Genomic DNA, 21,100 nt, shown 5'->3' on the forward strand with positions numbered 1-21,100 from the left:
GCAACTCGTCTGCTCCCCTATCTCACTGACTTGATTCAATCAGGTCAGTCTGGACTCATGCCAGATCGGAACACTGCGCGCAACCTGTGTCGTCTGCATGGTGTATTGGGCTGTGTAAGCACTCTAGAAGAAGAAGAGATTTTACTGGCACTTGACGCCAAAATGGCGTTCGGCACCATAGCATGGGAATACTTGTTCGCAGTTCTTGGCCACATTGGGTTCGGACCCAAATTTATGGGGTGGGTCAACCTGTTATATACGCAACCCATGGCTCATGTTTCAGTGAACAACCATCGTACTACTCCTTTCCCCCTGTGTCGAGGCCACAAGGCAAGGATGCCCGTTGTCATCGACCCTCCACTTCCAACCTATGGGAGTACGTAGTGATAGGGAGGGCCGATGGCTCATGGTCAAGGGTGGGCTGCTTGGTAGGGTGTTTTTATTCATAGTCCTATATGCCCCCAATGTGGGTCAGAATAAATTCCTACAAGATTTGCTTCGAGAGGTAGAGGACTTGGTTGAGGGTGCCCTAGTTGTCATGGGAGACTTTAACTTAGTCTGGGATAGAGACATGGATAGCTCGCATCACCAAAGATCGGGGCGGGGCTTTTTTCTGAGGACGCACAAAGCACCATAGGGAACCTAGGACTTATAGACGGGTGGCGCGTCCTTCACCACCACTCTAAGGATTATACCTTCTACTCCCATGTCCACCACTCTTACTCTCGGCGAGACCATTTTTTTTAAGTCAGTCGCTGAGAGGGGACCTACGTGAGGGCAGAATTTTCCCCCTTTCTGTCTCGGATCACAGTTTACTTGCAATCTGCCTTAACTTGACGCCAGGTACGAACGCCCACCGCAAATGGTAAATCCCAGCCTCATTGACCCGAGACGAGCCGTCCTGCAAGGAACTATGTACGGCCATTCGCGACTACTTTGAAATCAACCTCGAAGAGGACACTTCAATTTTTACTGTATGGGACGCCTTCAAAGCAACCATACGGGGTACTTGCATAACTCTCAACTCTGCCCTTATTAGACAATTGCGGGCTAAAAGGGAGGACCTAGAGAAGGAACTCTCAGAGTTGGAACGGGCACATAAGCAGAACCCCTCGAGAACGACCACTGACGGCAATTAGGGGCAAACTCAGAGCTCATAATAACAGAGCGGAATTCACCTTACTGAAGCTGAGGTGCCTCTTCTATTCCCAGGGGAATAAGGTGGGGAAACACTTGGCCCGCCAACTTAGGGACAAGAGGGAGAAGGAATATATAGGGGGCGTTCGAGACCCGACGGGCTCCTTGACACACCAGGACGAAGCCAAAGCGGGCCTCTTCGGGGACTTCTACGCGGCTCTGTACTCGGAGGACGCTCTTGACCCCGAGTACCAGGAGGCGTACCTGAGGTCGTGCCCGCTCCCCCAGGTTTCCGCGGAGTGGAACGAGCTGCTCTCGGCCCCTTTCACCAGAGAGGAGGTGGTGGAGGCCATTAGAGCGATGAAGCCCCATAAAGCACCTGGGCCAGACGGCTTCACCGCCCTCTTTTACCAAACCTTCGCCACTGAGGTGAGTGACATCTTGGTACGATTGTTCAATAGCATGGGAGAGGAAGGATTGACTTCGGGCTCCATGGTGGAAGCCGTGATATCGGTCATCCCTAAATCTGGGAAAGATCCCTCCCGATGCGCATCGTACAGACCTATAGCCCTGCTTAACGTTGACGCCAAGTTGTACTCCTCCATTATCCCGAATAGGCTCCAGGACTTGATGCCAGCCCTTATCCACCCGGACCAACCTGGCTTCATTAAAGGGCGTCAAACTCATGATAACACCAGGAGAGTGATCCACCTCATTGAAAAGGCCAACAAATTCAAGATCCCAGTGGTCCTGGTGGGCCTGGATGCCGAAAAGACCTTCGACCGAGTTGACTGGAACTACCTGTTCCGCACCTTGGAGGCATTTGGCTTCTCAGCCAAGTTCCTAACCATGGTGAAGGCGAACTATAGCAGCCCCCGGTCTAGAGTCATGGTTAATGGTCACTTGTCAGCGTTCTTCCCACACTCACAGGGCACTAGGCAGGGCTGTCCTCTGTCTCCCCTCTTCGCCTTGAGCATTGAGCCCCTGGCGCTGGCCGTGAGGGAAAATCCGGACATAAGGGGTTTGCCCTTCAAGGGGGAGCAGCATAAAATTTCCCTCTTCGCGGACGATGTCCTGCTTTGGCTCTCAGACCCTGGTCATTCTCAGCCGCACGTCCAAGACGCCCTGTCGCGCTTTGAAAGGATGGCTGGTTTCAAGGTCAATTACAGCAAGTCCTACATTCTTAACCTCACGCTCCTGTTAGCTGAGGTTGACCGCCTCCGGCCGCTGTCGCCTTTGCCTTGGTCCTTCTCCTAAATATTGTTTTTGGGAGTTCATTTGACCCCAACTATAGGGAAGCTCTATCCCGCCAACTTTCCCCCCCTCCTGGCGGGGATCCAGAGCGAGCTGGCACGTTGGAAGCCTATGTTTATATCCTGGCTGGGGCGTATCCACGCGCTCAAGATGTCCCTGCTTCCCAAGCTTCTGTACCTTTTTCAAGCATTGCCTATCCCCCTAGAAGGAGACTTTTTCTGCCGTATTAAATCTCTGATGCTCCGTTTCATCTGGTAGGGTGGTCGGGCGCGATTCTCCTTTGCTACCCTCTGACGCCCGAGAAAGGGGGGAGGGGTGGGTCTCCCCGACATGCACCTCTATTACAAGGCAGCGCAACTTCGTGTCCTGGTGGAGTGGTCCCAGCCGATGTCCGAAAAACATTGGCTACACATGGATAGGAGTGTGGCGGGGAGAACGATCTGGGACCTGGTCTGGAAGTCCAAGGTTGATAGACCCAGGAACGCGTACATTAGTACGCCCACGGCCACCACCCTGAAGGTATGGGACTCTATCTCGGGTGATGAGCGATGGACGACATTCCCATCTCCCTTTACACCTATACACTTTAACCCGGCCTTTCCTCCGGCTACACGAGAAGGGCCCTTTGATGCCTGGCGAGCCGGGGGCTGCCACGCCCTAACGCATCTGTTCCATGGCCCTGCGCCCCTCACCTTTGACAACTGTATGCGTGACTATGCGGTCCAACGATCAGAGCGATTCCGCCATGCCCAGTTGCTCCATTGGGCTCTGTCTCCCTCGGTGAGAGAGGCGGCCACCAGGCCACTTACTCCCTTTGAAGCCTTCCTCTACAAGACCTCCACTATGCGGGCCCATATCCTTCATTTATGGCCTTCTTCTCTCTACCGCTATTTCTCCTAGACCGCGTTTCATGGGCCTCTGGGAAGAACATCCAAATCGCGATATCTCAGACGAGGAATGGTCCCACCTGTGGCACGACATCACGAAACATAACCATTAGGTAGAGCTCAGAGAGGCCCATCTTAAGACGATGTGGGACTGGTATCTATGTCCGGCAAAGTTACGGAAGATATTTCCAAATACCTCAGATAGGTGCTGGAGGGGATGCGGCCTGCTAGGCGACTTCCGCCACATTTGGTGGGACTGCCCTGTAATCCGTCCTTATTGGGAAGAGATTCTGTCTCACATCAAGGAGATTCTGGGATATCCGATCTCGGACTCGCTGGCACATGTCCTGTTAGGCCTCCGAGACCCGGAGCTTGAGCACCAAACCAAGGCGGACAAAAAGATACTTTGGCTCTGCTTAGGAGCGGCCAAATTGACCCTTGCAGCTGCCTGGAAGAAAACAGACGCCCCAGCGCTCTCCTTATGGCATGCAAGATTGTGGAAGCTGCTAAGTATGGAACGCATGGCGGATATCTTCAGGGGCGATTTTAAGAATTTCACTTTCCGCTGGGGCCCTCTGGTCCGCTTTCTCTCCAAAGGTTTGCCATCTGCGGTCTGCCAACCCACGATACGAGCCCTTCACTTATTCCAAGTTTGAATGATCCACTCGGATGACTGTGTGTATACGAACTAGCTGCCACCACTGGGGAGGGGGGGTGGGTGTAGGGGTGAGTGGGGATATTGTTTTCTAGGTTTGTGGCACCCATTACAGTGTGAAAGTGGGAGGATGGTCATCTAGAGGAGAGGACAGGCCTACCCCGCTACTAATTGGCACTACGACGCCATCCACCTCAGCTACAAGCTCCACTGAAGTTTTGCTCCTGCCACCGTGACTTGGGCTACGGCTAGATCACTTTTTTTTTGTCTCTTTGGCCCCACTTGATCCGGTTCTCTATACTTTCTTTTAGCCTCGCCATTTCTCCTGCTTGAATCCATACATGCCCCCTGCGTGGGAAGTTGTGCGGGACTGTCGCATATTTCTTTTCGTTCTGCAAAATATTAATAAAAACAACTTTGACAAAAAAAAAAAAACTGGCTGTGACATCATCATTCCCCATCTGACTGATGTTCTTAATCTCGCTATGTCAGAGGGGCGATATCCTACCCTGTGGAAAACGGCCATAGTGTAGCCGCTTTTGAAGAAGCCCTCTTTGGATCCGGGTGAATTGAAGAACTACCGGCCTATCTCCTTACTTCCGGTTCCAGCTAAGATTCTGGAATCCTACCTAAGCTCTCATCTTAGCACCTATCTAAAAGATCACCACCTACTCGATGGCTCTCAACATGGGTTCAGAAGCCACCATAGTGCGGAACAGGATTGACGGCTGTTTTCTACAACATCCGAACTCAAGTGGACTCAGGGCACACTACCCTGCTTATTCTACTTGACCTCACCGCGGCCTTTGACACTCTGTCTCCTTGTAGGCTGATTGAGCGCCTCAGAGAGATAGGTATCGGGGGCTCGGCCTTGGGGCTTCTGGCTTCCTTTCTTAGTGAGCGGGCTCAGATCGTGAAGCTTGGTCAATTCTATTCAGCCCCCAAACCTTTGCGTTGCGGTGTTTCTCAGGGCTCGCCTCTGAGCCCAACCCTTTTTAATATCTATGTCGCTCCTCTTGCAAAGGTTGTGAGATCTTATGGGCTAGAGGTGCTGTCCTATGCGGACGACATGCAAATAATGGTGTCTATTTCGCATAGTGTGAAGGATACGTCCCTTAACTTTAGGAACTGCATGCAGGCAGTCTGCTCCTGGATGGTGAACATTTTCTGAAATTAAACGGAGAAAAGACGGAGGTCCTGATCTTTGGGAGTAAACAGGAGATTTGGTCCACTGACTGGTGGCCGGATGCGCTTGGCATCTGTCCCTTCCCGATTTCCCATGGGAAAAACCTTGGGTCATTGTGGACAACTCATTGTCCCTAAGCTTGCAGGTTGGTAGGACAGTCTCTACTTGTTTCGGGATCATTAGGATCCTGAAAAAAATCTCCCATTTTCTCTCTTTTGAGGCACGTAAGCAGGCCGACATTGCCCTGGTAAAGTCCAGATTGGATATTGTAATGCCCTATATTTGGGCATTAACAAGGGCCTAGTGCAACGTCTGCAGATGGTACAGAATTGCTGCAGCCAGGCTGGTGATGAATTTACCAAAATATCATTCAGTCTCAGCCTCCATTAGGTTGCTGCACTTACTGCCCAAGGACCTTAGGATCGTATTTTAGACTTTGTGCTTGACTCACGATGCCTACCACGGTTCAGGTCCGGAGGCGATAAAGGCTATTATACACCGCTATGTTCCTAGCAGGCCACTTCGGTCCGCAGATAAAAACCTGCTTTTAGTACCGAGATTTAAGAAGGTTAAATGAGGAGGAAGAGCTTTTTCCTCTGCTGCTGCTAAACTGTGGAACTGCCTCCTGGAAGAGCTTTCGAGTCAGGCATCTCATTCTCTCTTCAGTAAAGCCTTATAGACCTGGCTCTTTTCACAGTCTTCGGTATGAGCATGTTTCCTTGTCTGCCCCTTTAAGCTCCGCTTATAGCGCCTTGACGCCCTTGGGCTAAGTACCGCCCTTTACAAGTCCAATATTCCTTCATTCATACAAGTTCAATATTAATCTTTGAGGGTTTTAGACAAAAAGGTGCGGCAGGTCTTGCATTCCCTCACCTCATGCTTTGGGTGGAGGCAATATAAGCACTCCTTATGTGGATCATCCACATGGGTTCTTTTCTTGCCACAGGTTTTACATGGGCGAAAAAGGTCCCTCTTGTTAGATTTGACAATATTGTAGAAGTTGAGAAAAACAGAGTAGCACTCAGGGTGACTCCCTTCCACACAACGTGCAGTGAAAATCTGAGGGAATCTGTCTCTGCTGTGAGTACTCTAGAGGGTGCCGATAGCTGATCGGCTGTGTTCCAACATTAGGTCATTTTTTTGAAGTTAAAAAAAGGACATAGATAGGCTACTAATAACATGCCTTAGGGCCACTGTAGCCTATGAAATTTGTTAAACACTGCTTGATTATATTACCGTGGGACTCCTATCTCGACGACAGGGAATGATTCAAGCATGTGAATCTATGAAAGATACCCCAATACTGGATAACCAATTCCCTCCTCAAGGACACTAGAAACACAGGTTAGTACCTTCCCAGTTTGGGAGAACCCAAGAAAATGAAATGGTGCCCTGATGAGCGCGATAGGCCAGGTAGGGATGTGCTGAGTGCCGGATGCGAACAGCTTTGGTTGAACAAGATTCTCATAAATAGTTTCAGGATAGGGATGTCCAGGGTGCTTTCCTAAAGAGTGAACGTTCTGGGAAAGATTGTAAATCAGTAATTGGAGTGAATTATGTTATTTAAAGGAGGAGTGATTGATGTTCATGCTCCGGTTGCTTGCTTTCTTTAGGTTAGTGTTGCATAATATCATCTAGTGAGAGGAGGATAATGAGGTAGCCTCTAGTGATATTAAGATGGCTCTAAAGACTGCATGGGCAGGGCCTGCCTAATACACATGTGCATGGAATCTGGTTGCCCTTGTGCTTGACTGGGATTCCTGAAGTCTGACTGAGCAAGGGGGAGCAGGTAACCATTTCCATAGATAGGTACAGAAAATGTACACCCTTATTTCACATTACAAAGAGGCAAAGGGACAAGAAAAATGTCCAGGACATCCGAGTAAATGCATATATAAAACATGGTGAAAACGTACACATCTAGCACTTTCTAGATATTTTCACTTCTTTGCATTATCTTCAAAGCATTAATACGTTTTTGTTAAAAAAGTATCTGCATGGTGATTCGGGCATTTTATTGCTTGCCCTTCCTTCCCACTACGAAGCAGACCAAGACTAAAACAGCTCTTGAAAAAGATGGTTACTTTGTGTTTTAATGAGATTCAATTGGGTGTCCTTCATTAGCAATGGCTTTTAACACCCACCTATCAAATCATGAGCATCAGTGACCATCTTACCGGAGTTCAAAAGGTGCCTGCGCCATTACTATTAGGATTCCAGACTAAATTAGTTGGAAATTCAGGATTAGGGTTGGATAGGGATGTTTTCCAAGCCAGCTCCTCAAGATCTCGAGCGTCATTAGACTGGTCATATTGTTCATTTCATAAGTTGAAAGTCTATGTCTTACTGAAGAATTTAAAGAAGAACTTTGTTGTATGAATCATTGGTTGACTGGAGAGATGTTACTTTCACTTGCAGGATGTGCCTGTGCTCTATTAATTCCAGTATGAAAATGTCTATATCCGATCATTGAAGAAGTGAATCACCCTCTCCTTACCCATTTTCCGTGATCAAGTATAGGGAATAGAGAGTGAACTGGATTTCAGATAAAATGTGATTTGAAAGGGCTGTATGTAGCAATCATAAACTATGGACTTCCTAGGTTGCTATCTTGATTGCTATTGAGAGATTGCTGATTTTTTAAAATGTCAAAACTAGCAATGTATCCCCCTTTAGTTGTGTGTCATCAGACAGCTTCTTTCTAATGTAGGCCTATCTTTTATCTTTCTCGTCTTCAGCATAATCAATTGCTGTAGTGTACTCTTTCCTTAAGAAGGGAGATCCACAAAATGCACCCTGAAGCTCTTTTGCCTTCATGTCTGGGATGAAGCATCAACCATCCATATTTGCCTGGACTAAGGTGATCTAAATGATACTCTTGATTGTGACCAATTTTCTATCTATAGGGACAGTTTGATCTCCTGCACAGAGACAGATTTATCATTTTATGAAAACTAAGACACTAATATTTTCAGTCACAAATTCTACAAAGGCCGTCATCTGGACACAGAACCCTCCTATATAATGGATACATGAAACAATGGAAATGGAAGCTCATAACATGAGATAATTAAAACTATCCATCAACCAAGATTGCAGCAATGCCAATTTGAGGAATCAAAACAGACAAAGTATGATTTTTGGATTCCCCCCTAATCTGAACAACTATCATCGAGTTTGCGATTAGGTTCATAGTAACAAAAGAAAGATCAGTCCTTGAAGCTACATACTTTATCTATAAAACACACAAGCTCTGACACTGAATCATGTACAAAAAAATATCTTTGGAACAAAAGCAACTAAATTCTAAATTAGACACACAAAGCACTTCCAAATGGTATGTGTTCTCTTATTTTCCAGAAAGCAACACAGTGTTAATTTCAAATTCTTCCAGTGGTATTGGCAACTGCTTCATCCACAAAATACTAGATAATTTCGGGAGAATTGACATTAATCAAAGATAACGGCTAGGAGGAAATAGCAGATGCCTCACATAAATCAAAGTGTGGCTCTTGCGTCCAAGTCACTTTCTACAAAGAAAGGACACTCTCAGTTCTTCAGTTCTTAATTTACAAAAGTAATGGGGGGGGGAGAGGGGGGGGGGCTTGCCAGGTTGTTGCTTTGGACCTCTAAAGGAAAGAACAAATGTAGGTTGATATGCAAGACTTTGGCTTTAGTAAGAAACAAAAAGAACAAAATGGAGACTGTAAATGACTGGTGGGAAAGGAAACTTAGACTTGGGCATCTTTTGCAAATGTATTTTAAATAGGTCTTTGGGGGTCTGGGGGGGACATAGACCAGCGATTAAGATGGTCGCTACACTAAATAAGCTCAAGCCTGTGCTCTTAGATCCTGACACATACTTTTCCCTTGATTCACACTGACAGTTAAAGAATGTGCTCTTACAACTGGGACAGCATGAGCAGTGTTATGATGGCTCTGTGATTTCTAAGGAATAGAGGTGCTGCTGCAGTTGAGCTGGTCAACCCTTGCAGGGTAGCCTGCGCCCGACATGGGAAGAGGAGTGAGTGGAGTGGCATGCCTGACTGGCATTGGTCCATGGACTGGCACTGCTGGAAACAAGCATCGAGGATAGAGGGAGCTGCACGAGTGCAGATGTGGCCCAGCTCCAGAGGACAAAGAGAAATGGAAGAGTGGAAGTGGGGCCAGCTGGCACCTGCTGATAGACAGTAAGCTCTTGGGAGTTTCTGTTGGGTGTGTGCCTGGTGATCGATGTCAGATAGGAAGCATTGTGACTGAGGGATGAATTCTTGCTCCCACCTTCCCTTTGTGGAAGAAATGTTAAGCGATCTTATGGCAGGGGAGGAGCAAAAGAATGAGAAAATGCGTGCTCCCAGGAGGGCTCCCCCAAACAAACTAGAAACCCTGACTGGTGGGGATGAGATAGATTGAGGGGACAGAAAAGATAAACTTGGGAAACCACAGCACTTGGAAGCGGAAGCTGCCAGGGTCTCAGTGTAATGAGAAAGATGTTGGGCTGCCACAACTACGAGAAGAGCTCTTCTCCCTAACTCCCTACTTTTTGGGATGTCATAATATTCAGGCATTGGGTAGAGAGACACACTGTATAAGAAAAAGCTCCTAGCACTGAAGTCTCTTGCCGCACTCAAAAGGACCTAATGCAAATAGATAATTTGCTCCTCAGCAGATCGCAGAAGAAGGGGTGGTTGAATATGTGGGCAAAAGATCACATACACCAATATGCTGCACAGAGATAGCTCTGTCACTGAATGGAACAACAGAAAAAAACGTACTGCTGGGCCTCATCCCGTGCACAGACAGAAAAGGTATAGACCAAGTAGTTACAGAAGGAACAGAGTTTAAAAAAAAAATAATAATGAAAAGGTCTGTTATCTGTGGTGAATGTTATAATTCTGGCCAGGCCAAGAAAGCTAAGATAGGTTGAGGTGGGACACCATCACAATCGAGAATGGTCCGGTTCATGAATGGCTCAATGGAACCAGACTACAAAGCCACCGAGGCATGGCAAGGGGGAAGGAAAACAGACTATACAACATGGCAAAGAAAGAAGAAATTACCATGGCGTAAGATAAGCCCAACTCAAATTCTACACAACCCAAAATTGACAAATGCACAAACATAACTAACTCAAACAAACTGCCACAAGGTGTTGACAAGGGACCCATGGTGCAAGAAAACTCACTTTAGACCTGGGATACTGTGACAACACCCCAAACTGTTAAGAGGACCAGGCAGATATTGGAAACACATACCGAGAAGTAGGATGGGTCATGATCCTTCTTAGGAAGGATTACATAAGAGAGGGTTACAGAGGCTGACGAGTGAATCAGTAAACTAAAAGCTGGTGTACAGAAAGTCCAAGCAGAAATGAAAAAAAATGATCAACGTCAAACAGAATCCTTTTTGAATCCACAGGGTGGACCCAACACTTTGTCGAGTTTCCAAAAGGTGGATAAACGGATCGGGTTGGTGTCCATCTGGCATGAATTAAAAACAATATTTTTAAAAAAAGTGCCAATTAGAACTGCCTAATTACATAAATCAGATGCTAAAGCATAGATAAAGATAGAGCCACCAGTCAGACATGGAACTGAAAACAAGCTAAATACTATATGATAGAATTTTCAGTTCTGTTTACCCAGCTTCTCCAGATTGTCTGCATTAGAACCCTCACTACTTATTGGCTTACATATTAGGGGCCTTAAGCTGTTTTTTTTTTTTTATTAGTGGGTGGGACAGTGTGGAAGTACGATCTTCCTAGCGGACATATTGAGTGAGCAGATGTCATAATTACACACATTGACATGCTTCGTGGTTTAAAAGTACAGAATGGCAGGAGGGAAAAGGAACACTTGAAGTTATTGATGTTAAATTGTCATGCCATTGTAATGACTGCAGATCTGAACAGGACATACCACACACAAAATTATAAACAAAGAAGAAACCCAGCTGGTCAATATATGTATACTCACCTAGATTGTTAATCCTCTACTAAACAAGATGATCAAAAAGGAAGCTTTTCTTAAAATAACCAAACAGTACGAACCAGATGTCCCCCTGCTGCAGGCGATGCAGCTCATATGAATAATTGTTCCCTTTTTGGAATAATATGAGTGTTCCACAGTGCTGCACAGTGGGATTATTTGAGTTTGAGTATAAAAATATTTATATAGCGCACTTTCTCCAGCGGTTTCATGGCGCTGCAACAGACAGACCCCTTGGGTGGGAATAACAGAAATTAAATAGAAAGGAAGAGAAAAACAGCAAGTGAGCTAGTTAAAAGATTTAGCAAATAGATAGGCTTTGAGCTTTTTTCGGAATTGAGGGTAGAGAGGTAAGGATCTAAGCTCTAAAGGCAGGGAATTCCATAGGACTGGTGCAAGGGTCGCAAACTTCGATCCTCCCCATTTCTTCCTCCGGAAGCGAGAGACTGTCAGGAGGGATTGCGTAGATGAGCGTAGTTCCCTAGTAGGAACATAGGGAACGATCTCTGATGTAATGAAAGCCGGAGCCGTGCCCAGTCGTGCTTGAAAGATGATGGAAGCAAGCTTAAACTGGACGCGTTCACGAACAGGAAGCCAGTGTAGGGATTTGAGAAGGGGTGTTACGTGATGGGATTTTGGGAGATTGAACACCAGGCGTGAGGATCAATAGTGGGTGAGTGAGGAGGGGTTAACAAAATTACAATAAAAACCTGCCTGCTTTTTAAAGTAACACAGACATGGTGGAACTCACAAGAAAGATATATGTAAGTCACAAACAACGGAAGACCCCAAACACAATTATGTGTGTTTACCCCTTTCCTACTTAGGACCATATTTCTTGAATCCTTGTGGTGCTCTTCACCCAGTTAGTAGTGGCTGGGCTGGTTCTGGGGAAAGTAGTAATGGGGTGTGGGACTCCTACTAATCAGGGTTTAACCATACTAGCCAAATTCCTGGCATCTATTTGTCTTTCAGAAGTTTGGCAACTTGTGCACCTTCGTCAGCGTGGTTACCTATTCTGTTTGGGGGCACATATGAGTTTTTCTAGATAAGATTACTTATTAATGCCCAACACTGATTTGACAGCGGTGTCCCAAGTCCAAATATTGGTCCGGGGACTGAAGGCCCACTCAACAGTTGAGCTGATTACGATATGGGAAGTCGTGCTGGGAGGTGGAAGTGATGACTGAGCACTATGGTTAAAGGAGAGAGAGAGAACTAGAGGCCTATGTAGTGATAGAAATGGAAATTTATTTTACACTACAAACCCGGCGCCATGGAATCCATTTAGGAAGATCTTGAAGGTTTTTATTAGAGAAAGTGACATCATCTACCCCGCTGACTGAACTTCGTGTCACCTTGTGAAATTCACACTAAGAGCTCCTCTTAGATTTGAGTTCCAGTATCTAGAGGCCACAGACCTGGAAATACTCTGGAATATTGAACACAAAAGAAAAATGCTGAACAAACTATATTGGATAAGGCTAGAGAATTGACTGGCATCCTAGAGTGGCAAATACCAACAGGATGTCAAAGCGAGAAAGATACTGCGCTAGCTCTGTCAACATAGGGGAGACAAAAGACACAGACCTGAGCTAACTAAAACTTACGTCCCAGCAATGCACTGCTTATGACCTCACATATTACTCATGACATGGTCAGTAACATCACTGATGACATTTAAAATGACATCACTGATGACATTATACACAGAACCATCCACACACCCACTCACACCAAAAAAAAAAAAAAAGAACGATCACGAATGGCAAATAATAAAGTGGTTGTGAACATTGAGCAATAAATGGAACAAAGCAAGTGTGCTCATGTGTTTTCTGACACAATGTCCGCAATCCATCAAGGTGTTTAGAATACAGTCCCTGAATCATAGCTGAAGGCATATGTGTGTTTAGTTGAATAATCCCAAATAAAGTAGGACTACAACTCCCAGAATGCATTAGGCTGTTAACAAAAGACACAGACAAGCGTTCTTAGTAAATCTACTCCCTTAGTAGCAGTACAAAATCTTTTGACACCACTACATCTCTAAGAATGCTCCATTAAATTATCAGATCACTATTTGATTTGTGTAGACTTTAGTTCCAGCAAGAAACACCAGTAATTCCACAGGAAAGTTCTACCAACAACTTTTTTTTACATTAAACCTAAAAGGGTAATTAAGACCAAGAGTATCTGAGTGGGTGGTCTACATGTTTCAACCTATGTGTGGTAGTTGCCAGGTTTTCTTCAGGACCAAGGTGCAGGAAAATGGACGGTCTACACCCCCTAAAAGGTGTATCCAAGCCTAGATTATTGGTACCAAGATTGCAAGAATCTGCAATCGGTATAAGCTCCAGCCTAACTAGGCGAGACAAAAAATAAAAAGACCTGTGGGAGGAAAAACGAAGAGGCAGTCACAATCAAACTCATTTACGTGCCTGTAACATTGTGTTGGCTCTCACGTGTCTGCATGCATCATGCGGATCCCATTCTATCCTGGTGATAGTTTCAAAGGCCAGGCTAGTCACGGCAAGTTAATTAGGGTACTAGTCAATGTTCCCTCTAATTTTTTTCCTCTGTGTGCGGCAGTGGAGGGTCTCTGTGCGTTGCAACCATGGCTATGTGCGCCAGGAACCGAACCTCGCGTGTCCGCGGCGCCAAATGCTCGTTTTTGGTGCCTCCTGCCCTCTGTCCCACTCATTTTTGGTGTCCTCCTGCCCTCTGTCCCACTCGTTTTTGGTGCCCTCCTGCCCTCCGTCCCACTTGTTTTTGGTGCCCTTCTGACCTCTGCCCCACTCGTTTTGGTGCCCTTCTGACCTCTGCCCCACTCGTTGTGCCTTTATGCCCTCTGTCCCACTCGTTATTGTGCATTTATGCCCTCTTGCCCTCTGTCCAATCGTTTTTGGTGCCCTTCTGCCCTCTGCCCCACTCGTTTTTGGTGCCTTTCTGCATCGTTTTTGGTGCCCTTCTGCCCTCTGTCCCACTCGTTCTTGGTGCCCTTCAGCCCTCTGTCCCACTCGTTTTTTGTGCCCTTCTGCCCTCTGCCCCACTCGTTTTTGGTGCCCTTCTGCCCTCTGTCCCACTCGTTTTTGGTGCCCCCCTGCCTTCTGTCCCACTCGTTTTTGGTAGCCCTCCTGCCCTCTGCCCCACTCGTTTTTGGTGCCCTTCTGCCCTTCTGCCCTCTGTCCCACTCGTTTTTGGTGGCCCTCCTGCCCTCTGTCCCATCGTTTTTGGTGCCCTCCTAAACCTCTGTCCCACTCGTTTTTGGTGCCCTCCTGCCCTCTGCCCCACTCGTTTTTGGTGACCTTCAGCCCTCTGTCCCATCGTTTTTGGTGCCCTTCTGCCCTCTGCCCCACTGGTTTTTGGTACCCTTCTGCCCTCTGGCCATCTTGCCGTTGGTTCCGCTCGTTTCCCCAGCCCCATCATTTCAGAGCCCGGATCCCGCGCTACAGCCACCATCAAAAGCCGCACAACCATGCTGGTTTTTGGAACCACACTAATTTTTTCCCCATATCTCATTAACCCCCACAGAATACGTTTATTGCTGAGATATACTTACCCTTTGCCCCACGATGTTTTAAAAGGCACCAACTAAGAGTAAGCCCCACTAGAAGAACAATGTGTATTATTTGTCTATGTGTCCATGTTTGTCGTTAAAGTGAACTGGTTCATATGCACGCTTTTGTTACATTCCGATCTCACGTCGGTTAATGTGAGTATGGAGAGTCACCCCACCACAAGTTTGGACGTGCGTGTGACTAAAAAGTATAATGTTATGCGTCACCTCACACACACCTATTGATCTTTGTGTCGGAGTACGCCTGAAACTTATATGGAGACACTTATCTCCACAAACGGTGAACTAGTACCCTAACGTTACAGGCACGTAAATGAGTTTGATTGTGACTGCCTCTTCGTTTTTCCTCCCACAGGTCTTTTTATTTTTTGTCTCGCCTAGTTAGGCTAGAGCTTATACCGATTGCAGATTTTTGCAATCTTGGTACCAAGAATCTAGGATTGGATACACCTTTTAGGGGGTGTAGACCGTCCATTTTCTTGCACCTTGGTCCTGAAGAAAACCTGGTAACTACCACACATAGGTTGAAACATGTACACCACCCACACAGATACTCTTGGTCTTAATTACCCTTTCAGTAACTTTACACCCCTTTTAACATTGTCCAGTAGCTTATGAATAACGCTTTTTTCCATTAAGTTATACCAGGGCAATTTTTAACATTTTTTTCTACACTTATCACTCACAACAACCAGCTCCACTGTAGTTCAGGTGTCGCAGCACACCCTGATGGCACTCGGTCATCAGGGTGGACCCCAATGATGAAGCATGACACCACCAGGCTGGTGAGTGAGGTTTTTTTTACAAAAAGGAAACATTTTCCTTTTTTCAAACACATATCCCATTCAGAATCTATGATTCTCTGTGGTGATACTCCTCCTTTTGGTATAAGTGTTTTGCCTCACAATTTGCTGACTTGCCAAGACAACAATCACCCCAGATGTTATTTTCTTTTGCCTTGTTGGACATTGGCAGAGAAGAGAAGCTCAAGTCTGGGGACGTTGAACGATGGGTGCATGCCCACTCCACCAATCTTTAGGGATGCCTAGGAACCATTATGCTGCACAACTAAAAAATGTAAACTCCAAGGCTCCTAGACATTGTATGACTTTGATATGCTGATAGATCCTGAAAATGGCTTTGAATTGAGAGGGGGAGAGCTGAAGACTCAATTACCCTGGTTTTTAATCACTTTTAGAATAAGTACTGGTTGGGAACTACTGAGGACTTGGTGTCAATGCCAGTACTGAAAAGCATGGACACGCGAGGTGTGTGCTAATTCACCACTGAAATAAATGCAGGTGAACTACACTTGTATGGACACAAAAAAAGAACATTAAAAAAGCAGAGTGGGCAGAAAAGGGCTGTAATTACAATTATATAATATTTTTAAAAGCTCTATTGTCCATGTTATTTGCAGTACCTACTTTAGGAATATACAAAGATTGGAATACAGCTGCAACTTCAAGATGAGCTCCATGCCCAGTGCCAGCGCTGAACATATTTTTGAAATCTTAATTTATTTAAAAAAATCAGTTCTAAGGTTCTAAACACATTAATGAGTAGGGAAGCACACTAAGACACATTCAATTCTACAAGATTTTTTTTCAAAACGCTTTCAGGAGCACATTTTAAAAACTCACAGAAAAACTGATGGAAATGTTTCATCTGCGGTGATCCAGGCACCAGGTTATAGAAGTGAGACTTCAGAGCACCGCTCCGTAGAAGACTGTAGGCCATCTCCGTCAGATTGATCCCAACAATAGCATAGGAATAACTGCAATGACAAATTCACTGGTCAGAACTTCATTAATTTTGTTAACCTGAAGCGTGTCATAGTATCATTTAAATATTACAATTGTTTACATTTTGTAGACACAATTTAAACTGAAGTAAAATAATAAAAACACAGGCAGTGATGCAGACTGACAATCATATATATCGGAAGCTTTTTTGTGGTAGAGATGTCATGCTAAGGCAGTTTGCTTTGAAAAAAGCATCCACGGATCCTAGTCAATGCACTGAAGTTTAATAGGCAGGAAGAGGGAGAAAATGGAGTTTGCAGAATACTGGCGAGGTCCTGTCTAACTTTGATGACTTTTTCTAAAATATGTCACAACATGAAGAACACCGGTTAGCAGGAGATTGACAGATGACTAGTGAGAGAGTACCATGGTTTGCAAGACATTTGTAAAGTCATCATCTTGAAGAAATTATTGCACTTTATAGGGAAACATGTTCAGGAGTACCAGGGGCAGTCGGGGGTTACTCAGATCAGATTTCTGTCAATCACAGCGTTTTGCCTCTGGTGACTTGGAGGTTAACCCGGTTATAAAATTTAAAACCGAGCACCAAGAACATCCCGCACTTGACCCCCAGGGTAGCAACATTCAGTAGCCTAAGGCTTACTCATGTAGGTGGTGTAGAGATAGAGACTCTGAACTCCATAAACAACCAATACCATATATTCTTTTGAAAAAAGATAGTATCTCACACAAAACGAAATAGAGTACCTAATGTTCCAGAAAAAATACATTTTACTCGGTAGCACCAATACCTACCGGAGACGCAGCCTATCCTTCAACTGTGATACAACCTCCTATAGTACTCTGTTCAATAGGTCGAGCACCCCTGGAGGGGCCTATTACCAAGAGGTTCTCAGGGGGGTGCTGATCAGGTTGGAGGCAAGTAAGTTGTAATACGCATCTCCCCAGCCCACAAGGAGATCCTGTATCCTACCCTTATGGATTTCCTCTGCTTGTGTACTGCTGGTGGGGCCTATTGCTTGATGTGATATGTACTGCAAGAAGCGTGAATAGTGGAGATCCAGTTCCGGCGCTGCCAACAGGTGTGCCAGCACAGTTTCTGGTAGTGGCATGAGGAGACTGGAAGCAGTGCCAGCAGTCGAGGAGGCTGCGATGAAGCTCACAGCTGAATGAATGCTGAGACTTGGATTCTTCCTTTTTGTTCCAAACACAAACCCCCCCACCCAAACTAAGGTATGTGACCACTTTCTTGGTCTTAGTTCAGTATGCAAGCCTCTTGGTCAATGTAGCACTTCTCTGTTACTGTTGTTATGAATAGTGGGGGAATGCAGACTGGTCTTTTGAGCACCATGCCTCTTCTTGGCACTTAGTTCAACAAAGGAACTCAGCTGGACATGAGGTCCCAAGTACCCTCAAGGAGTACACATTTTCACTCACACTGAAGGGTCACTTCAGGATCCCTGAACCACACCCTTGTACAGTAGTGCCGGTCCCTCATGTGGCGGTGGACATATTTGACTCCTTCATGGAGACCCCAGATTCCAGTGGAGAACTTTTTGCACAATGGCTGAAAGTTTCTGAACCGTATTTATACTAATATTGCAGGTGGTAGCAGTGACAGTCTGCTCTGGGAACGGTTCTGGACAGCTCTGCCCTTTTGCCTATTCCACTCACACTGGTCCAACCAAGGTATTTGTTACAAGGTGCTAAAGAAAGGCTAGGAGGAGCTGGGAGTCTCCAGGCTATAGACAGCTCTTCCAGAGGACAATGGCCTATGAAAGGGCAGGGGGAAAGTCTCTAGCTTCAAAGGGGAGCTCAGTCTTCTCTTCACCACAACCATAAGCTTGACTCACTACAAATGATTGCTGGAATGTCCTGGGAAAGCTCTGCAGTGCACATTAGCTGAGATCTCTTGTACTCTCCACCTTAGGTCCATTCAGAAGTGCAAAATACATAATGGATCCCAGAGACTTTGGCCACATGTATCACAAATCCATGAATTCATCCTCGCTATATACTCAAAAAGGTGCACTTGTACAACATCCATGTCCCATATGGACTCGGCGAAGGAGCCAAGTTCAGGGTATTGGCAGATCAATTTTACAAAACAATGGGAGAGGCCAGTAGGCGACTCTTCCTGGCGTGAGCAGGGAAGAAGGCCAGGCATACCAATATAAACTGTATTGATTCCTCCACAATCAGTCCTGTACAATTCTAAAAGCTGCCGGTAGCCGAGTTCGGAAAAACAAGGGTGCGTATGGTGTGCCCCCCACACCACAGAGCCCCACTCTGGGTCGCAATCCAAGTCCCAAAGATACCTCCAGTGCGCATGCCTAATCTTTGGGTGTGCTAAGATGGATGTAAAAAGGTTACAGTTTCCTCTGAAGAACTTGAAGAAGGGGCACATGCACTACAGCGCAATACAGATGACGGTTCTCCACCCTAACATCCTCCAATGAGAACAGCTGGAGCTTTGGGTATGCAGCATGTTACGGGATGTGTTCAGACATAAGGCCCTGATGCTTTAGGCACAAATGAAACCACTGGAGGAGAACAATGTCAAAACCCATCAAAAGTGCCAGAATGCCAAAGAGGGCTTTATTATTGATGATTTACAAGGATGAAGAAAGGGCAAGCTTTTACAAGGCTGAAGAAACGTCAAGCAAGATGAGAAGGCTAGCATAGCTGTCGTCTGCGATCTGAAGGGCACTGTCAACCTCTTTGATGGATGCAGGCTCTTGGTTCAACGCGGTTTGGAAGTCTTACAACAGAATTTTGCTTTTGATCCTTTTGCGTAGCTGGTTTGTCTCCGCATTCTTATCTATTTCAGAAGGTATAAGTGTGTTGGGGCAATTGTTAGGGACGTCATCAAGATCCAGGGTTGGCTTTCTGAGGAGTGACAGGATGTTCTTAGTCTTGAGAAAACTTTGACCATTAAAATAAGGTATAAGATGCAAGTGGGCTAGTACTCCTCTAGATAACTCCTTTAAAATGAATGATGGCATGATACTGTGTTCGTAATATATGGCCTTCAAAGGATGGAATAGGATCACCAGGTCTTCTGCGGAAGGGACAGAACGTAGATCCGTTGAGTGTCTTGCATTGTGCAGTTTGCGTGAGGAAGTCAGAAATGGCTGTGCTACTCATGTAGTCACAAAGTGTCTATTTTGTCATTGAAGTTTTTAATATCTAAGCATTCATTTTGGAGTTGGATTGTGTCTTACTTTTGTTACAGACCTAACTAATGATACTTTTGTTAAACAAAATTGCCTTGTCATCTATGATGAGCTGCCTGAGGATAGTGTGAAATGTTTTCAGGGTATGAGATTCCAAATAGCTGTCCCCATTTCTTTTCCATGGCACCTGATGTCAAAATTACTGTCAATTACCTTCTGACTCCTGCACCACTGAGTGTATGGTTTGGCTTCAATGGAGCAAAGTTTCATTGGGACATGGGTATTTGGTGTCGTTCGATGGGTGCCATAGGAAGGTCTTGATGTTTACGTTTGAGTCAGATGAGACTGTCAGCACAGTAAAGTCGTTATGTAAGATGTCTTGGAGCAAGTTACTGAAAGATCTACTCATAATCTTTATCAGCTTTTATTAGGATTAATGGTTTGGAGAGGTCGCTTAGAGGAATGGTCTATAATCAGCGTCCGACCTGGAACTGCCTAGTAAGAGTGTTACTGAAGGTAAGTAACTTGTTCTTCTGATGGATACTTCCAACTGCAGATTCCTCGCCTTAGGTATAGATACCAAGGCGGTACCTCCCAAGATGGTGAGTCTGTGAAAATATTCAGACCAAAAGTCCTGCAGGACAGAAAGGGCAAAGCACCCATCCTTCAGACCTGATTGTCAAGCCAGTAGTGGTTCGTGAACATGTGCCTAATGCCCATGTAGCAGCCTAACAGATATCCAGGATGGGAACTCTACTAACCATTGCAGTAGCGACAGCCTTGGTTCGAGTTAACCCTTTGACGGTCTGCTTCTTAGCTAGTGCGTAGCAGATTTTAATGCAGAGGACTATCTACCTTGTGATGATTTTTTCTGCTTTGCCCCTAGAAAGTCCACAAAGGGTTGATCGTCAACCTGGTGGTCTCTAGTTTGATTACTTTAAAAACAGAGGGCTCTTTTGGGAACCTGTCGAGGCAGCCTCTTCTCCTCTTTTGAGGGATAAGGTGAGGCTAAGAATTCCGGAAGGGTGATATTATTCCCAATACGGATAGATGTTACTATTTTCGGCAGACATGCAGTTCGAGTTTTCAACACCATTTTGCCTGGGAAACATTTTGCATATGGCGGATGGACCTAGAGTTCCTGCATCTCACTTGCACAATGAGCTGAAGTTATCGCAACCAAAAAATCAGTTTCAGAGTCGATAGGTGTAGTGGACAACTCAGCACTGGCTCAAAAGAGGTGCAAATTAGAAAAAGTGAGAACCATATTCAAGTTAATTTGTGGCATCACAAAGGGGTTTCATGCAAACATGTGTTATAAACCTATTAAAAAAATTACCACAAAAGGTGAATTGAGCAAATAAGGCTGATCTGGCCACCACAAAAAAGCAGAAAGTGCTGACAAGTAGATTTTAACAGTATCCAGTGCAAGTTCTACATTGACTTTGTGGAAAAATGCCTAGCTGCCAAGATAA

The 21,100-nt window shown here is 45.5% G+C and overlaps 1 protein-coding gene across 1 annotated transcript in view; it reads right to left on the reverse strand.

The window, feature by feature from the left end:
* ELMOD2 (ELMO domain containing 2) overlaps positions 1-21,100 on the reverse strand; it is a 173,071-nt gene that overhangs the window by 9,684 nt on the left and 142,287 nt on the right. The window contains exon 8 of the mRNA XM_086962234.1: positions 16,327-16,460. Within this exon, the coding sequence (XP_086818360.1) occupies positions 16,327-16,460 (134 nt within the window). The remainder of the gene's footprint in view (positions 1-16,326; positions 16,461-21,100) is intronic.

This window comes from Lissotriton vulgaris, chromosome 3_1, assembly GCF_964263255.1.
Source record: "Lissotriton vulgaris chromosome 3_1, aLisVul1.2, whole genome shotgun sequence".
Lineage (NCBI taxonomy): Eukaryota > Metazoa > Chordata > Amphibia > Caudata > Salamandridae > Lissotriton > Lissotriton vulgaris.